This window comes from Coregonus lavaretus (assembly GCF_964263955.1).
Source record: "Coregonus lavaretus genome assembly, chromosome: 7".
Classification (NCBI taxonomy): Eukaryota; Metazoa; Chordata; class Actinopteri; order Salmoniformes; family Salmonidae; genus Coregonus; species Coregonus lavaretus.
In genome coordinates, this window is record NC_139994.1 from 12,283,852 (window position 1) to 12,302,726 (window position 18,875).

The 18,875-nt window shown below is 44.5% G+C and overlaps 1 protein-coding gene across 1 annotated transcript in view; it reads left to right on the forward strand.

Moving 5' to 3' along the window:
- Positions 1–18,875, forward strand: part of trpn1 (transient receptor potential cation channel, subfamily N, member 1) — a gene marked incomplete at both ends in the record, with an annotated part of 40,464 nt that overhangs the window by 15,614 nt on the left and 5,975 nt on the right. The window contains 17 exons of the mRNA XM_084165008.1: positions 2,207–2,305; positions 2,554–2,754; positions 2,927–3,028; positions 3,216–3,314; positions 3,510–3,638; positions 4,110–4,238; positions 4,701–4,817; positions 5,028–5,126; positions 5,557–5,757; positions 6,151–6,249; positions 7,004–7,210; positions 12,070–12,171; positions 12,418–12,516; positions 12,632–12,781; positions 12,878–12,985; positions 18,250–18,447; positions 18,636–18,845. Of these exons, the coding sequence (XP_084021134.1) occupies positions 2,207–2,305; positions 2,554–2,754; positions 2,927–3,028; positions 3,216–3,314; positions 3,510–3,638; positions 4,110–4,238; positions 4,701–4,817; positions 5,028–5,126; positions 5,557–5,757; positions 6,151–6,249; positions 7,004–7,210; positions 12,070–12,171; positions 12,418–12,516; positions 12,632–12,781; positions 12,878–12,985; positions 18,250–18,447; positions 18,636–18,845 (2,349 nt within the window). The remainder of the gene's footprint in view (positions 1–2,206; positions 2,306–2,553; positions 2,755–2,926; positions 3,029–3,215; positions 3,315–3,509; positions 3,639–4,109; positions 4,239–4,700; positions 4,818–5,027; positions 5,127–5,556; positions 5,758–6,150; positions 6,250–7,003; positions 7,211–12,069; positions 12,172–12,417; positions 12,517–12,631; positions 12,782–12,877; positions 12,986–18,249; positions 18,448–18,635; positions 18,846–18,875) is intronic.

Below are 18,875 nucleotides of genomic sequence, written 5' to 3' on the forward strand. Positions count from 1 at the left end.
AGTGTCGGACCAAAAATTGAACCCTGTGGCACCCCCATAGAGACTGCCATAGGTCCAGACAACAGGCCCTCCGATTTGACACACTGAACTCTATCTGAGAAGTAGTTGGTGAACCAGGCGAGGCAGTCATTTGAGAAACCAAGGCTATTTAGTCTGCCAATAAGAATGCGGTGGTTGACAGAGTCGAAAGCCTTGGCCAGGTCGATGAAGACGGCTGCACAGTACTGTCTATTATCAATCGCGGTTATAATATCGTTTAGGACCTTGAGCGTGGCTGAAGTGCACCCATGACCAGCTCGGAAACCGGATTGCATAGCGGAGAAGGTACGGTGGTATTCGAAATGGTCGGTGATCTGTTTGTTAACTTGGCTTTCAAATACTTTCGAAAGGCAGGGCAGGATGGATATAGGTCTGTAGCAGTTTGGATCTAGAGTGTCACCCCCTTTGAAGAGGGGGATGACCGCGGCAGCTTTCCAATCTCTGGGGATCTCAGACGTTATGAAAGAGAGGTTGAACAGACTAGTAATAGGGGTTGCGACAATTTCGGCGGCTAGTTTTAGAAAGAAAGGGTCCAGATTGTCTAGCCCAGCTGATTTGTAGGGGTCCAGATTTTGCAGCGCTTTCAAAACATCAGCTGTCTGAATTTGTGTGAAGGAGAAGCGGGGGGGGCATGGGCAAGTTGCAGCGGAGGGTGCAGAGTTGGTGGCCGGGGTAGTGGTAGCCAGATGGAAAGCATGGACAGCTGTAGCAAAATGCTTGTTGAAATTCTCGATTATTGTAGATTTATCGGTGGTGATAGTGTTTCCTAGCCTCAGTGCAGTGGGCAGCTGGGAGGAAGTGCTCTTATTCTCCATGGACTTTACAGTGTCCCTGAACTTTTTGGAGTTAGTGCTACAGGATGCACATTTCTGTTTGAAAAAGTTAGCCTTTGCTTTCCTGACTGCTTGTGTATATTGGTTCCTAACTTCCCTGAAAAGTTGCATATCGCGGGGGCTATTTGATGCTAATGCTGTACGCCACAGGATGTTTTTGTGCTGGTCAAGGGCAGTCAAGTCTGAGGAGAACCAGGGGCTATATCGGTTCTTAGTTCTGTATTTTTTGAATGGGGCATGTTTATTTAAGATTGAGAGGAAATTACTTTTAAGGAACAACCAGGCATCCTCTACTGACGGAATGAGATCTATATCCATCCAGGATACCTGGGCCAGGTCAATTAGGAAGGCCTGCTCGCTAAAGTGTTTTAGGGAGCGTTTGACAGTGATGAGGGGTGGTCGTTTGACCGCGGACCCGTTACGGACGCAGGCAATAAGGTAGTGATCGCTGAGATCCTGGTTGAAGACAGCTGAGGTGTATTTAGAGGGTATGTTAGTCAGGATGATATCTATGAGGGTACCCATGTTTACGGATTTAGGGTTGTACCTGGTAGGTTCGTTGATAATTTGCGTGAGGTTGAGGGCATCTAGTTTGGATTGTAGGATGGCTGGGATATTAAGCATATCCCAATTTAGGTCACCAAGCAGTACGAACTCTGAGGATAAATGGGGGGCAATCAATTCACATATGGTGTCCAGGGCACAGCTGGGGGCTGAGGGGGGTCTGTAGCAAGCGGCAACAGTGAGAGACTTATTTCTGGAAAGGTGGATTTTTAGAAGTAGAAGCTCAAACTGTTTGGGCACAGACCTGGATAGTATGATAGAGCTCTGCAGGCTATCTCTACAGTAGATTGCAACTCCACCCCCTTTGGCAGTTCTATCTAGACGGAAAATGTTATAGTTGGGGATGGAAATTTCAGAATTTTTGGTGGCCTTCCTGAGCCAGGATTCAGACACTGCTAGAACATCAGGGTTGGCGGAGTGTGAACTAATCCTGCTCAGGGTTGGATCCTAACTTGAGATATTGTCTTGCCACATGTAACTCGAATTTCCTTGCAAATATCTGGTTGACATGATTCATGTGAAATCAGTGGAAAACCATCTCACGCTCCCTGACTTGTCGATATAAAAATGATCTTAGTTGAAAACCTACAAACTGTTGTAGATTTCTGTGCAATATGTGCAGGATTAATGTAAGTCCAAGTTGGAAATCCCAAGCATTTGACCCTCAAACTTTAAAAAGAACACATTTGTTTCCATCTCTTTGTGTGACCTTCTAAAACCAGTGTGCAGTCTTCCAGAGACTGTATATAAATAACAGTGTCTTCTCTTAGGATGGCAGCACGCTGATGCATATAGCCTCCCAGTGTGGACACCCAGAGACCGCCCTCACCTTCCTGAAGAAAGGGGTCCCACTCTACATGCCCAATAAGGTACAGGAAGTCCAGGTGTCCAGTGGGCACTTAAAAAAAAAAAGCATAAATCACTGGCCTGAAATTTTATTTGAATATCACCTCTTCAAATGCACTGCATTGTACAGATACTGTATGAGAATAGCCATATATTTAGAATATATCATTATATATGTATGATCCTTTCTTACTATGTTATTTAATGTATCCTATCAAATGAACCCTACCTATAATTTATGTATCATACTCTGGCATCACACCCTCCACAGTCAGGTGCAGTGTGTCTCCATGCTGCAGCCAAACGAGGTCACACGGCTGTAGTGAAGTCTCTTCTCCTGAAGGGGGCGCATGTGGACACCACCACTAAAGACGGCCTGACGGCCCTACATGTCGCAGTGCAGAACTGCAAGCCCCTCGTGGTGCAGATGCTACTGGGCTTTGGGGCTCAGGTCCAACTCAATGGAGGCAAGGTGAGACATACGTATGTCCTAGAAACATATACAATCCAAAATTGGTCAGTTTGTGCTGTATATATCATGATGGTGGAAAGTAATATGCTTTTTGTAACACAGTAACTGCTATTGTTGGCATGTGCTGCTAACCTCTACACTCCCTCTGTCCTCACTCTGCCCCTGCATGAAGGCCCGGGAGACCCCACTGCACATTGCTGCCAGGGTGAAGGAGGGGGAAAAGGTGGCTGAGATGCTGCTGAAGAGCGGAGCTGATGTCAACGCAGAACAGGAGGTTAGAGCTTGTCTCTCCCTTCACTGTGGCCAGAGATGAATGGGTTTATCAGATCAGAGGGCTCATCTGAATCTGAAAGCAAGCTTCTCTGTCTGTGTCTCTCTCTCTCTCTCTCTCTCTCTCTCTCTCTCTCTCTCTCTCTCTCTCTCTCTCTCTCTCTCTCTCTCTCTCTCTCTCTCCCTGTCAGAATGGGGAGACGGCGATGCATGTTGCTGCTCGCCACGGTGGACTGCAGATGATGAAAGCCCTGATAGAGGAGGGAGGAGACCTCACCTGGAGATCTAAGGTAAAGTAGAACCGCTTTTCTGTGTCTAACCAGTGTAACAATGACACATTGAGTCTATTTCCCGCTTTCAGTAGTCTAAAACACCTCCTTTTTGTGGTCATGTATGTGTTTTGTCATGTGGGTGTATGTATGTGCATGCATGCATGTGTGTGTATATATATGTGTGTGTGTGTTTGTGTGTTTCTGTATTCATAGGCTGGAGAGAACCCTCTCCATGTCGCTGTGCGCCACTGTCATGCCCATGTGGTGGAGGATATTCTCACCTATCTGACCAGTGAGAGAAGCCACGAGGAGGCCCAGTGCTGTGTGAGCCAGGTGAACAGGGTGAGAATAACACACTCATGATAATAATCATAATTTATGCCATTACACAGACGCTTTTTATCCAAAGAGACTTATAGTCATGCGTGAATAAATGTTCATATGGGTGGTCCCAGCAGGATTAAAACCCGCAATTCTGCCGTTGCAAGCGCCGCGCTCTACCGACTGAGACACACAGGACCAGATGATGGAACAGCGGTTCTATTATAGAAATATTAATGTGATCGTTGCTCTATTATAGAAATGTTTTACCGGCAAGGATTCCCTACCGTCTAGATCTTATTCTTATTATAGAAATGCCAACATAAACTAATAAACACAATTCTCTGTGTATTTAAGGTTGAACATTTTACATTCCATTTCCATTTAGCATTTTACATTTCCATTTCACATGCAATTTAGCCAACTCCTCTTTGTATGCCACTTTACTTCTTGGTTTTGACGTACCAGTTTTCTTTTGTTCTGTGACTGCAGAAAGGGGAAACATCGTTGCACTTAGCTGCTGAGCTGCAGAAGGAGAGCGTCCACAGAGAAGGAGAAGACGTACACATTATCAAGACTCTGATGGAATATGACGCAGACATCACTGCAGCAACCAGAGAGGTATGGCACAAGGAACAGTCTGATATAGCTATAGCATTTTATTAATTATTCTACAGTTAATACTGTAGCGAATGGCAGGGCAGGGAAGCAAACCTGGGTCGCTGGCGTGAAAGGCAAACACCCTATGCATCGTGCCAATAGTGTTAAACAACTTGGTGGGAATTGTAACATGGATCATATCATGGAGGATCGCTACAATACAATCCCCACAAATGTTGCATGTCAGAAGTCAAGTTTTCAAGATAGAGCACTTTCAGTATAGAGCAAAAACTGTGATGGTGATGGGTTTTGAGTGAACTATCCCTTTAAGCAATGCCGTACACTACAGCAGATGGAGGTACAGTACAATACGTTCTGTTTAGTAGCTGAACAGTAGTTAGCTGTTCTGGTGTATGTTATTGAGGTGTACAGGTACATGTGTGTCTCACTGTTGTTTCTCCCTGCTCTTGGCTGTTCCTGTAGTCCTGTGAGACTCCCTTTCACTACTGTGCCAGAGTGGGCAACACTGACGTCCTACAAGAGATGCTCAACAGTGTTCCCTCCGGTCGCCTGCAGATGGCAGTCAACAAGCACTCCAAGGTACTGATGGAATTACGTTACTTGGGTGTTACTGCAGGGGTTTCTCATGACATTTAAATATTGTTTTACTGCTGTAAAATAACTGGTACTGCTGTTAAATGGGTATTTTGCGGGTGAGTATAATTCTGAAGTGGCATGAACTGCCTTCTGCGTTTTGGTTATGTAGCGTTATTGTTTTACTGAGAGGGCACTCTCTGTGGGCCCATACAGAATGGCTGGTCCCCGTTGTTATTGGCTTCTGAGAGAGGTCACACGGAGGTTGTTAGAATCCTGCTGCAGAACCACGCCAGGGTGGACGTCTTTGATGAGGTGAGGGCCCTGGAATGTTTCAGACTTTTCCATTGGCTAATTCAATATACTGTACCACAACTTAACTCTGTCTCTTAAACTCTGCCACTGCCTGCTGAGCTGTAAAACTTTCATTTTGCTGAGTCACTGCAATGTGGTCATCATGACTCAAGCAGGATCAAAGCCAAGGAACATATGACATCGTTGTGTCTGTGCTGCGTGCCCTAATGAACACAACCCTGATGTATCCAACCAAAACAAGCGTTTGTTATTGGACAAGTTTACGTAGTCCCTCCCTGTTTCGGTTTCTTCCGTTTGGCACCTAATGAACACAACCCTGATGTATCCAACCAAAACTAGCGTTTGTTATTGGACAAGTTCACGTAGTCCCTCCCTGTTTCGGTTTCTTCCGTTTGGCACCTAATGAACACAACTCTGATGTATCCTACAGGACGGCGAGGCAGCTCTCCACTTGGCGGCGAAGCGGGGCCACGAGGACATCGCTGACATTCTGCTGTCCCATAAGGCCTTTGTGAATGCCAAGACCAAGCTGGGCCTCACTCCACTACACCTGGGGGCCCAGAACGGCTCTGCCAGCCTGGTCAGACTACTGGTGGAGACACACCTGGCCAGCATCGACGCTCTCTCCCTGGTCAGTGAGCTGAGCAATGACCCCTCAACTATGGAGGTCTTGAGAACATGTCCCTTCTCATAGGAAATCAGTCCAAAAAGAGTACATTTGGTTATTATTGGGGTAGATGTCATATATATTCTCGTAGGCATCTGTGTGTAACCTTGTTTAACCTGATCTCACAAGCTCACATTCTGTTCTATTATATTGAAGTGAAACAAAACCTGAGTGTTATGGTTAGTCGAGTTTCACAAGGCTAATCTGTGTGCTCAGGGGAAATAAAGTTAGAATCGAACACCTAGCAAAGTCTCTTGCCATATCTTCCTCTTTCTTAAGAACCATTTTTATTTGTCCACTCCTGATCCAAAAAGAGAAATAAGGTGTTCTGAACCTCTGTGTGTGTTTGACCCCCAGAGTAAGCAGACTCCTCTCCACCTAGCTGCCATCAGTGGACAGCTGGACGTGTGCAGCAGCCTGCTCCACCTCAGAGCAGACATCACTGCCACAGACATAGTGAGTCTGTTTCTCTGTCTGACACTGCCTTTGTCTGTGTGTGGCTGTCTGTGCCTATTTAAATGTTGTCTGTGTGTAACCGGTGTGAAATGGCTAGCTAGTTAGCGGTGCGCACTAGTAGCGTTTCAATCGGTGACGTCACTCGCTCTGAGACCTTGAAGTAGTTGTTTCCCTTGCTCTGCAAGGGCCGCGGCTTTTGTGGAGCGATGGGTTACGGTGCTTCGAGGGTGACTGTTGTCGATGTGTGCAGAGGGTCCCTGGTTCAAGCCCAGGTAGGGGCGAGGAGAGGGACGGAAGCAACACTGTTACATGTGCTAAATAAACAAATGAATATGTAAATCTTTCCTGAAGGACATTTCTGCTATAGTCATAGCTTCAACAATCTCATTTTACATATCAAGTCCTGGTCTAATTTCTTCATTATTTTACCTGAGCCCTTCCTATCAGCAGAGGCCAGATGCCCCCCTGGTTGCATTTAACTATCATTCATTCATCTATCCTAGCAGACGCGCTTATCCAGAGCATCTTACAGGAGCAACTAGGGTCAAGTGCCTTACTCAAGGGCACATTGACAGATTTGTCACCTAGTCGGCTCTGGGATTCAAACCAGCGGCCTTTTGGTTATTGGCCCAACGCTCTTAACCACTAGGCTACCTGCCGCCTATCCCTCCATCCCTACATCCATTCACTGATGAATTCAGTCAGTCATCCATCCATCCATCCTTCCATTCATTCATGTCTCTCTTGTCCCTAGCACGGCCAGACACCCCTCCACCTGGCTGCAGAGAACGACCACTCTGAGGTGGTCAAGCTGTTCCTGAAGCACCGTCCAGAGCTAGCCACCCTGGCCAATGTGGAGGGGGCCACCTGCACCCACATCGCTGCAGCCAAGGGCAGCCTGGCTGTCATCAGGGAGCTGCTCAAGTTCAACCAGGGGGGAGTGACCACGCTGAGCAACAAGGTCAGAGGTCAGGGGTTAGGAGTCACGAGGAGTCAGGAAGTAGTGTTTCTCTGTGCTTGGCTGAAAATGTAACATGGAAACAGAACAATAGAGAATTACAAGGTAATAGAATAACACAATAATTCCACAACAAGGTCAGAGGGCAGGAGGGTTGTGATAGTAGTGCTGCTCTGTCCTTGTCTGAAATGGAACATATTACTGTAAAAATGTTTGAATTATAATATGAATGGCCTGGCTGGCCATAGAAAGGGAAGGAAAGTGACAGAGGAAATATTATCTTATGGATGCGCAATGAATCGGCTGAAAAGATTTTGCATGGGCCCTTGGATCCTCAAAAAGTTACACAGCTGCACCATCGAGAGCATCTTGACTGGCTGCATCACCGCTTGGTATGGCAACTGCACCGCCCTCAAGCGCAAAGCGCTACAGAGGGTGGTGCGGACGGCCCAGTACATCACTGGGACCAAGCTCCCTGTCATCCAGGACCTCTATACCAGGCAGTGTCAGAGGAAGACCCAAAAAATTGCCAAAGACTCCAGCCACCCAAGCCATAGACTGCTCCGAGACAGCTTCTACCCTCATGCCAAAAGACTGCTAGATAGCCATAAGACTGCTAAATAGTTCAATAAATGGTTACCCGGACTATCTGCATTGACCCTATCTTGCGCTGACTCTATGCACACTCACAATGCTATATACACTACACTGACACGCTCACACAAACCCCCCCCCCCACACACACACACACATACACACAACACATACACACACATAACACACATACATATAACACACATACACGCACACACATACACACTCATCATATGCTCTTGCTACTCTGTTCTTTATTTTACTCTTATTATTATCTATCCTGATGCATAGTCACTTTACCCTGCCTTCATGTACATACAGTGGGGAGAACAAGTATTTGATACACTGCCGATTTTGCAGGTTTTCCTACTTACAAAGCATGTAGAGGTCTGTAATTTTTATCATAGGTACACTTCAACTGTGAGAGACGGAATCTAAAACAGAAATCCAGAAAATCACATTGTATGATTTTTAAGTAATTAATTTGCATTTTATTGCATGACATAAGTATTTGATACATCAGAAAAGCAGAACTTAATATTTGGTACAGAAACCTTTGTTTGCAATTACAGAGATTATACGTTTCCTGTAGGTCTTGACCAGGTTTGCACACACTGCAGAAGGGATTTTGGCCCACTCCTCCATACAGAACTTCTCCAGATCCTTCAGGTTTCGGGGCTGTCGCTGGGCAATACGGACTTTCAGCTCCCTCCAAATATTTTCTATTGGGTTCAGGTCTGGAGACTGGCTAGGCCACTCCAGGACCTTGAGATGCTTCTTACGGAGCCACTCCTTAGTTACCCTGGCTGTGTGTTTCGGGTCGTTGTCATGCTGGAAGACCCAGCCACGACCCATCTTCAATGCTCTTACTGAGGGAAGGAGGTTGTTGGCCAAGATCTCGCAATACATGGCCCCATCCATCCTCCCCTCAATACGGTGCAGTCGTCCTGTCCCCTTTGCAGAAAAGTATCCCCAAAGAATGATGTTTCCACCTCCATGCTTCACAGTTGGGATGGTGTTCTTGGGGTTGTACTAATCCTTCTTCTTCCTCCAAACACGGTGAGTGGAGTTTAGACCAAAAAGCTATATTTTTGTCTCATCAGACCACATGACCTTCTCCCATTCCTCCTCTGGATCATCCATATGGTCATTGGCAAACTTCAGACGGGCCTGGACATGCGCTGGCTTGAACAGGGGATCCTTGCGTGCGCTGCAGGATTTTAATCAATGACGGCGTAGTGTGTTACTAATGGTTTTCTTTGAGACTGTGGTCCCAGCTCTCTTCAGGTCATTGACCAGGTCCTGCCGTGTAGTTCTGGTTTGATCCCTCACCTTCCTCATGATCATTGATGCCCCACGAGGTGAGATCTTGCATGGAGCCCCAGACCGAGGGTGATTGACCGTCATCTTGAACTTCTTCCATTTTCTAATAATTGCGCCAACAGTTGTTGCCTTCTCACCAAGCTGCTTGCCTATTGTCCTGTAGCCCATCCCAGCCTTGTGCAGGTCTACAATTTTATCCCTGATGTCCTTACACAGCTCTCTGGTCTTGGCCATTGTGGAGAGGTTGGAGTCTGTTTGATTGAGTGTGTGGACATGTGTCTTTTATACAGGTAACGAGTTCAAACAGGTGCAGTTAACATTTACATTTTAGTCATTTAGCAGACGCTCTTATCCAGAGCGACTTACAGTTAGTGAATACATGTTTTTTTTTTTTTTTTTTTTTTTTTTTTCATACTGGCCCCCGTGGGAATCGAACCCACAACCCTGACGTTGCAAACGCCATGCTCTACCAACTGAGCTACATCCCTGCCGGCCATTCCCTCCCCTACCCTGGTGTATACAGGTAATGAGTGGAGAACAGGAGGGCTTCTTAAAGAAAAACTAACAGGTCTATGAGAGCCGGAATTCTTACTGGTTGGTAGGTGATCAAATACTTATGTCATGCAATAAAATGCAAATTAATTACTTAAAAATCATACAATGTGATTTTCTGGATTTTTGTTAATTACAGACCTCTACATGCTTTGTAAGTAGGAAAACCTGCAAAATCGGCAGTGTATCAAATACTTGTTCTCCCCACTGTATCTACCTCAAATACCTTATTATTATCTATCCTGATGCCTAGTCACTTTACCCTGCCTTCATGTACATATCTACCTCAAATACCTTATTATTATCTATCCTGATGCCTAGTCATTTTACCCTGCCTTCATATACATATCTACCTCAAATACCTTATTATTATCTATCCTGATGCCTAGTCACTTTACCCTGCCTTCATATACATATGTACCTCAAATACCTTATTATTATCTATCCTGATGCCTAGTCACTTTACCCTGCCTTCATGTACATATCTACCTCAAATACCTTATTATTATCTATCCTGATGCCTAGTCACTTTACCCTGCCTTCATGTACATATCTACCTCAAATACCGCGTACCCCTGCACATTGATCTGGTACTGGTACTCCCTGTATATACAGTTGAAGTCGGAAGTTTACATACACAGGTTGGAGTCATTAAAACTCGTTTTTCAACCACTCCACAAATTAGCATGACACAAGTAATTTTTCTAACAATTGTTTACAGACAGATTATTTCACTTAGAATTTACTGTATCACAATTCCAGTGGGTCAGAAGTTTACATACACTAAGTTGACTGTGCCTTTAAACAGCTTGGAAAATTCCAGAAAATTATGTCATGGCTTTAGAAGCTTCTGATAGGCTAATTGACATAATTTGAGTCAATTGGAGGTGTACTTGTGGATGTATTTCAAGGCCTACCTTCAGACTCAGTACCTCTTTGCTTGACATCATGGGAAAATCAAAAGAAATCAGCCACGACCTGATCCTTGGGAGCAATTTCCAAATGCCTGAAGGTACCATGTTCATCTGTACAAACAATAATACGCAAGTATAAACACCATGGGACCACGCAGCCTTCATACGGCTCAGGAAGGAGACGCGTTCTGTCTCCTAGAGTTCAACGTACTTTGGTGTGAAAAGTGCAAATCAATCCCAGAACAACAGCAAAGGACCTTGTGAAGATGCTGGAGGAAACAGGTACAAAAGTATCTATATCCACAGTAAAACGAGTCCTATATCAACATAACCTGAAAGGCCGCTCAGCAAGGAAGAAGCCACTGCTCCAAAACCGCCATAAAAAAGCCAGACTACGGTTTGCAACTGCACATGGGGACAAAGATCGTACTTTTTGGAGAAACGTCCTCTGGTCTGATGAAACAAAAATAGAACTGTTTGGCCATAATGACCATTGTTATATTTGGAGAAAAAAGGGGGACGCTTGCAAGCCGAAGAACACCATCCCAACCATGAAGCACGGGGGTGGCAGCATCATGCTGTGGGTGTGTTTTGCTGCAGGAGGGACTGGTGCACTTCACAAAACAGATGGCATCATGAGGAAGGAAAATTATGTGGATATATTGAAGCAACATCTCAAGACATCAGTCAGGAAGTTAAAGCTTGGTCGCAAATGGGTCTTCCAAATGGACAAGGACCCCAAGCATATTTCCAAAGTTGTGGCAAAATGGCTTAAGGACATCAAAGTCAAGGTATTGGAGTGGCCATCAGAAAGCCCTGACCTCAACCCTATAGAACATTTGTGGGCAGAACTGAAAAAGCGTGTGCGAGCAAGGAGGCCTACAAACCTGATTCAGTTACACCAGCTCTGTCAGGAGGAATTTGTGGAAAGGCTACAAATTTGTGGAAGGCTACCCTAAACGTTTGACCCAAGTTAAACAATTTAAAGGCAATGCTACCAAATACTAATTGAGCGTATGTAAACTTCTGACCCACTGGGAATGTGATGAAAGAAATAAAAGCTGAAATAAATCATTCTCTCTACTATTATTCTGACATTTCACATTCTTAAAATAAAGTGGTGATCCTAACTGACCTAAAACAGGGAATTTTTACTAGGATTAAATGTCAGGAATTGTGAAAACTGAGTTGAACTGTTTTTGGCTAAGGTGTATGTAAACTTCCGACTTCAACTGTAGCTCTATTCTTGTGTATTTTATTCCTCTTGTGTTACTATGTATATGTTTCAAATTTTTAAAACTCTGCATTGTTGGGGAGGGCTCGTAAGTAAGCATTTCACAGTAAAGTCTACACCTGTTGTATTCGGCGCATGTGACAAATACAATTTGATATAATTTTCGAAGGGATAAGGGGTGATTGAGAAGCTTAGTCACCAGCTTGAATGTTTGATCCATTCTGTCCACTCTCCTTCATCCCCAGACCAACGGCTCCTGTCCTCTGCACCTGGCGTCTGCTGGGGGACACGCCGAGGTGGTGAAGGTCCTCCTGGAGGCTGGGGCGTCTGTAGCTGAAGAGGACGCAGTGAGTGATGGAGAGAACCCACAACCTCACCTGGGGGGGACTGACGTCAAACTGACCAAAGACTGACCGCAGACTGACCAGAAATGATGCACTGTTACTGACTGTAGCTACAGTTATTCAATTCAGTTTTAGGGTGTCATCCAAAACCCAGTCTACAGTAAATAATAGCTCAGCAAAGATCAGTTCATTCAAAAGTAGCTCAGAACAATTCATTCAAAAGCTCATTAAACTTTTTCATCTTCCCAGGAAGGGATGACAGCCATTCACTTGGCAGCCAGGAACGGTCACACACACATCCTGGACGTGCTGAAGGGAAGCATATCCTTTAAGGTCACCAGCTCCAAGGTATCTGTCCCTTCTCTTAAAACTTGAAAATGTTAACTACAGTAGGATTGCTTATATAGTAGATACATTTCCTTATTTATGTTGATTTGATGTATGTGTGTACCTATGATCCCAGACAGGGTTGACTGCGTTGCATGTAGCAGCCCGTTTTGGTCAGGTGGACTTTGTCAGAGAGATCCTTACCAAGGTGCCAGCCACCATGCGCAGTGACACCCCAAACAGCAACAGTAGGGAGGGAATACCAGTGCACCAGCCCCCTTTAGAGGTAGGTAACGGTATAGTGCCAACCCCACAACTCACTTATGACCAGAGAATCAACATTGTCTTCCCCCATGAATGAAAGAGTGTGTGTGTACTCCAGTCAGGATACACTCCCCTGCACCTGGCTGCCCAGTCTGGCCATGAGAGTGTGGTGAGACTGCTGCTCAACTCCCCTGGTGTACAGGCAGACAAGGAGACAGACATACAGGTAAGCTCTTTTCGTGTGTGTCTGTGTGTCTGTCTGTCTCTGTCTGTGTGCGTGCGTGTGTAAATGAATATGTGTGCATATAGCAATGTGCATGCTCCGCCCACTTGAGGATCTGTCTTTTTCAGCCATCTATTTCCTGTGTTTGAGGGGTGCAAAATCCAGTAACCTTTTACTGCAGTGGGCTAAATCAGGATCACACAGTGTTTCTTGGTAGTCTTAAACAAATCTACTTTGAAACAAAAGTAGACACCTGTACCATGTCAGATATAGAGTTGAAATGTATAAAACTTCTAGTTTGCATCCCAATATTACACTTTATATAAATCACAGAAAACTGAAATATAACGAAACCGTTTGTGACATAGAAACACCGGATTTTCAGCGAAAAATTTAAAAAAGTTTGGTAATTCAGAAATTATGAAAAATATTAATAACATTCCACCCATGAGGCCACTAGAGGGCGATTTGGTCATTTGACTGTGAGACTGTTGACTGTTTTCCTTTTACTCCTTTCACTCTTTCATACTCTTGCTTGTGCCTGTCATTTTTTCCCGTTAATGTTACGACCGCAGAAATGTTTAATGACTTGTGAAACATACTCTGGTAATGGCTGAAATGTGCTCACTGGAATACATTGTCTTTCCGTTGCATCTATAAGAATGCTAAAGCTTCGTCTGGGATTTAACGGATCATGTTGACACTTACAGTGGGGAGAACAAGTATTTGATACACTGCCGATTTTGCAGGTTTTCCTACTTACAAAGCATGTAGAGTTCTGTAATTTTTATCATAGGTACACTTCAACTGTGAGAGACGGAATCTAAAACAAAAATCCAGAAAATCACATTGTATGATTTTTAAGTAATTAATTTGCATTTTATTGCATGACATAAGTATTTGATCACCTACCAACCAGTAAGAATTCCGGCTCTCACAGACCTGTTAGTTTTTCTTTAAAAAGCCCTCCTGTTCTCCACTCATTAACTGTATTAACTGCACCTGTTTGAACTCGTTACCTGTATAAAAGACACATGTCCACACACTCAATCAAACAGACTCCAACCTCTCCACAATGGCCAAGACCAGAGAGCTGTGTAAGGACATCAGGGATAAAATTGTAGACTTGCACAAGGCTGGGATGGGCTACAGGAAAATAGGCAAGCAGCTTGGTGAGAAGGCAACAACTGTTGGCGCAATTATTAGAAAATGGAAGAAGTTCAAGATGACGGTCAATCAACCTCGGTCTGGGGCTCCATGCAAGATCTCACCTTGTGGGGCATCAATAATCATGAGGAAGGTGAGGGATCAGCCCAGAACTACACGGAAGGACCTGGTCAATGACCTGAAGAGAGCTGGGACCACAGTTTCAAAGAAAACCATTAGTAACACACTACGCCGTCATGGATTAAAATCCTGCAGCACACGCAAGGTCCCCCTGCTCAAGCCAGCGCATGTCCAGGCCCGTCTGAAGTTTGCCAATGACCATCTGGATGATCCAGAGGAGGAATGGGAGAAGGTCATGTGGTCTGGTGAGGCAAAAATAGAGCTTTTTGGTCTAAACTCCACTCGCCGTGTTTGGAGGAAGAAGAAGGATGAGTACAACCCCAAGAACACCATCCCAACCGTGAAGCATGGAGGTGGAAACATCATTCTTTGGGGATGCTTTTCTGCAAAGGGGACAAGACGACTGCACTGTATTGAGGGGAGGATGGATGGGGCCATGTATTGCGAGATCTTGGCCAACAACCTCCTTCCCTCAGTAAGAGCATTGAAGATGGGTCGTGGCTGGGTCTTCCAGCATGACAACGACCCGAAACACACAGCCAGGGCAACTAAGGAGTGGCTCCGTAAGAAGCATCTCAAGGTCCTGGAGTGGCCTAACCAGTCTCCAGAACTGAACCCAATAGAAAATCTTTGGAGGGAGCTGAAAGTCCGTATTGCCCAGCGACAGCCACGAAACCTGAAGGCTCTGGAGAAGGTCTGTATGGAGGAGTGGGCCAAAATCCCTGCTGCAGTGTGTGCAAACCTGGTCAAGACCTACAGGAAACGTATGATCTCTGTAATTGCAAACAAAGGTTTCTGTACCAAATTTTAAGTTCTACTTTTCTGATGTATCAAATACTTATGTCATGCAATTAAATGCAAATGATTTACTTAAAAATCGTACAATGTGAATTTCTGGATTTTTGTTTTAGATTCCGTCTCTCACAGTTGAAGTGTACCTATGATAAAAATTACAGAACTCTACATGCTTTGTAAGTAGGAAAACCTGCAAAATCGGCAGTGTATCAAATACTTGTTCTCCCCACTGTACATCACAAGAAAGAGAAGGAAATAACTTTATTTTGATTGGTGTTCTTTTTTTGTGGAATTGAAAAAAGTAATCATTTGATACAGTTGAAATGTTTACAAATTAGATGCACTAAAATGAAAGCAACTTCCAAAAATGAACACTTGGATTATAGTGAAATTATATCTGATCTCACAAAAAATGTAAAGTATGTTGAGATAGGTGTAATCTACAGCCAAGCGTGTTGATTTTTAATCTGAGGGTATCCTGCTATTGACACACTTGTTGAATTAAACAACAACCGTAATTAATTAATGAGTAAGTCTAGACAGCGCAGGTGAGTACAGGTAGACCTAGACAGAGCAAGTTTTGCAAATGTATTACAAATAAGCAACTTAAATATCTTATTTACATACAGTTGAAGTCGGAAGTTTACATACACTTAGGTTGGAGTCATTAAAACTAGTTTGTCAACCATTCCACAAATGTCTTGTTAGAAGCTTCTGATAGGCTAATTGACATAATTTGAGTCAATTGGAGGTGTACATGTGGATGTATTTCAAGGCCTACCTTCTAACTCAGTGCCTCTTTGCTTGACATCATGGGAAAATCAAAAGAAATCAGCCAAGACCTCAGAAAAAAAATTGTAGGCCTCCACAAGTCTGGTTCATCCTTGGGAGCAATTTCCAAATGCCTGAAGGTACCACGTTCATCTGTACAAACAATAATATGCAAGTATAAACACCATGGGACCACGCAGCTGTCATACCGCTCAGGAAGGAGACGCTTTCTGTCTCCTAGAGATGAACGTACTTTGGTGCGAAAAGTGCAAATCAATCCCAGAACAACAGCAAAGGACCATGTGAAGATGCTGGAGGAAACGGGTACAAAAGTATCTACAGTAAAACGAGTCCTATATCGACATAACCTGAAATGCCGCTCAGCAAGGAAGAAGCCACAGACTACGGTTTGCAACTGCACATGGGGACAAAGATCATACTTTTTGGAGAAATGTCCTCTGGTCTGATGAAACAAAAATAGAATTGTTTGGCCATAATGACCATCGTTATGTTTGGAGGAAAAAGGGGGTACTTGCAAGCCGAAGAACACCATCCCAACCGTGACGCACTCCCCAAATACAGGTGTGCCAAGCTTGTAGCGTCATACCCAAGAAGACTCAAGCCTGTAATCGCTGCCAAAGATGCTTCATCAAAGTACTGAGTAAAGGGTCTGAATACTTACACTACCGGTCAAAAGTTTTAGAACACCTACTCATTCAAGGAATTTTCTTTATTTTTACTATTTTCTACATTGTAGAACAATAGTGAAGACATCACAACTATGAAATAACATATATGGAATCATGTAGTAACCAAAAAAGTGTTAAACAAATCAAAATATATTTGAGATTCTTCAAATAGCCACCCTTTGCCTTGATGACAGCTTTGCACACTCTTAGCATTCTCTCAACTAGCTTCATGAGGTAGTCACCTGGAATGCATTTCAATTAACAGGTGTGCCTTGTTAAAAGTTAATTTGTGGAATTTCTTTCCTCCTTAATGCGTTTGAGCCAATCAGTTGTGTTGTGACAAGGTAACCTTGAAAGTTTCTTCAAGTGCAGTCGCAAAAACCATCAAGCGCTATGATGAAACTGGCTCTCATGAGGACCACCACAGGAATGGAAGACCCAGAGTTACCTCTGCTGCAGAGGATAAGTTAATTAGAGTTACCAGCCTCAGAAATTGCAGCCCAAATAAATGCTTCACAGAGTTCAAGTCACAGACACATCTCAACATCAACTGTGAATCAGGCCTTCATGGTCGAATTGCTGCAAAGAAACCTCTACTGATGGACAGCAATAATAAGAAGAGACTTGCTTGGGCCAAGAAACACGAGCCATGGACGATGGACCAGTGGAAATGTGTCCTTTGGTCTGTAGTCCAAATGGGAGATTTTGGGTTCCAACCGCCGTGTATTTGTGAGACGTGGTGTGGGTGAACGGATGATCTCCGCATGTGTATTTCCCACCGTAAAGCATGGAGGAGGAAGTGTTATGGTGTGGGGGTACTTTGCTGGTAACACTGTCTGTGATTTGTTTAGAATTCAAGGCACACTTAACCAGCATGGCTACCACAGCATTCTGCAGCGATACGCCATCCCATCTGGTTTGGGCTTAGTGGGACTATCATTTGTTTTTCCAACAGGACAATGACCCAACACACCTCCAGGCTATGTAAGGGCTATTTTACCAAGAAGGAGAGTGCTGCATCAGATGACCTGGCCTCCACAATCACCCTACCTCAACCAAATTGAGATGGTTTGGGATGAGTCGGACCGCAGAGTGAAGGAAAAGCAGCCAACAAGTGCTCAGCATATGTGGGAACTCCTTCAAAACTGTTAGAAAAGCATTCCAGGTGAAGCTGGTTGAGAGAATGCCAAGAGTGTGCAAAGCTGTCTTCATGGCAAAGGGTGGCTATTTGAAGAATCTCAAGTATAAAATATATTTTGATTTGTTTAACACTTTTTTGGTTACTACATGATTCCACATGTGTTATTTCATAGTTTTGATGTATTCACTATTATTCTACAATGTAAAAAAAAGAAAAAAAAACTTGAATGAGTAGGTGTTCTAAAACTTCACCAGTAGTGTATGTAAATGTGATATTTCAGTTTTAAATGTTTTATAAATTAGCAAAACATTCAAAAAAAACGTTTTTGATTTGTCATTATGAGGTATTGTGTGTAGATTGAGGGGGGAAAAACAATTTAATCCATTTTAGAATTAGGCTGTAACGTAACAAAATTTGGAAAAAGTAAAGGTCTGAATGCTTTCCAAATGCACTGTACGTGAGTGTATGCATTTTGTGCAAGGGTTTATGTGCAAATGTTTGTGTGCATGTGTGCGTTTTGCAAGCTTGTGTGTGTGTGGTTCTGTCAGACTGACCGTCCCCCTGTCCCTCCCCCTTCTCCTCAGGGCTCCACCCCCCTTCACCTGGCGGCCCAGAATGGTCACATGTCTGTGGTGGGGCTGCTGCTGAGCCGCTCCAGCTCTCTGCTGCACCTGAGGGACAAGCAGGGCCGCACCTGTCTACACCTGGCCTCCGCCAGCGGCCACGTGGCCATGGTCAGAGTGCTGCTGGGCCAGGGGGCCGAGATCAACCACACCGAAGAGGTGAGACTGACCTGGAGATGGAGAAGTTATGGGGAGAATATGTGGATGTTATGGAAACATTATGGGGAGAGGATGTTATGGGGAGCGTATGAGGATGTTATAGGGATGTTATGGTGACATGTTGACAATAATAAAAACTATGCCAGATCACACACTAATTCCATTGACACCTGACCCCCCAATTCTAGAGTGGCTGGACCCCGCTCCACTACGCAGCCAAAGCAGGCTGTCTGGACATGGTGCGGTTCCTGGTGGAGAGTGGGGCGTCGGCCAGTGTAGAGTGCCAGGGGGGACGAACCCCACTGCAGTACGCTGCCAGGGACAACCACCAGGGGACGGTTAGCTTCCTGCTACGACGAGACGAGAACAACATACTGAGACTGCTGGAGGACAGGAAGGTTGGTGTTCTCTCTCTGTCTGTTTATGTC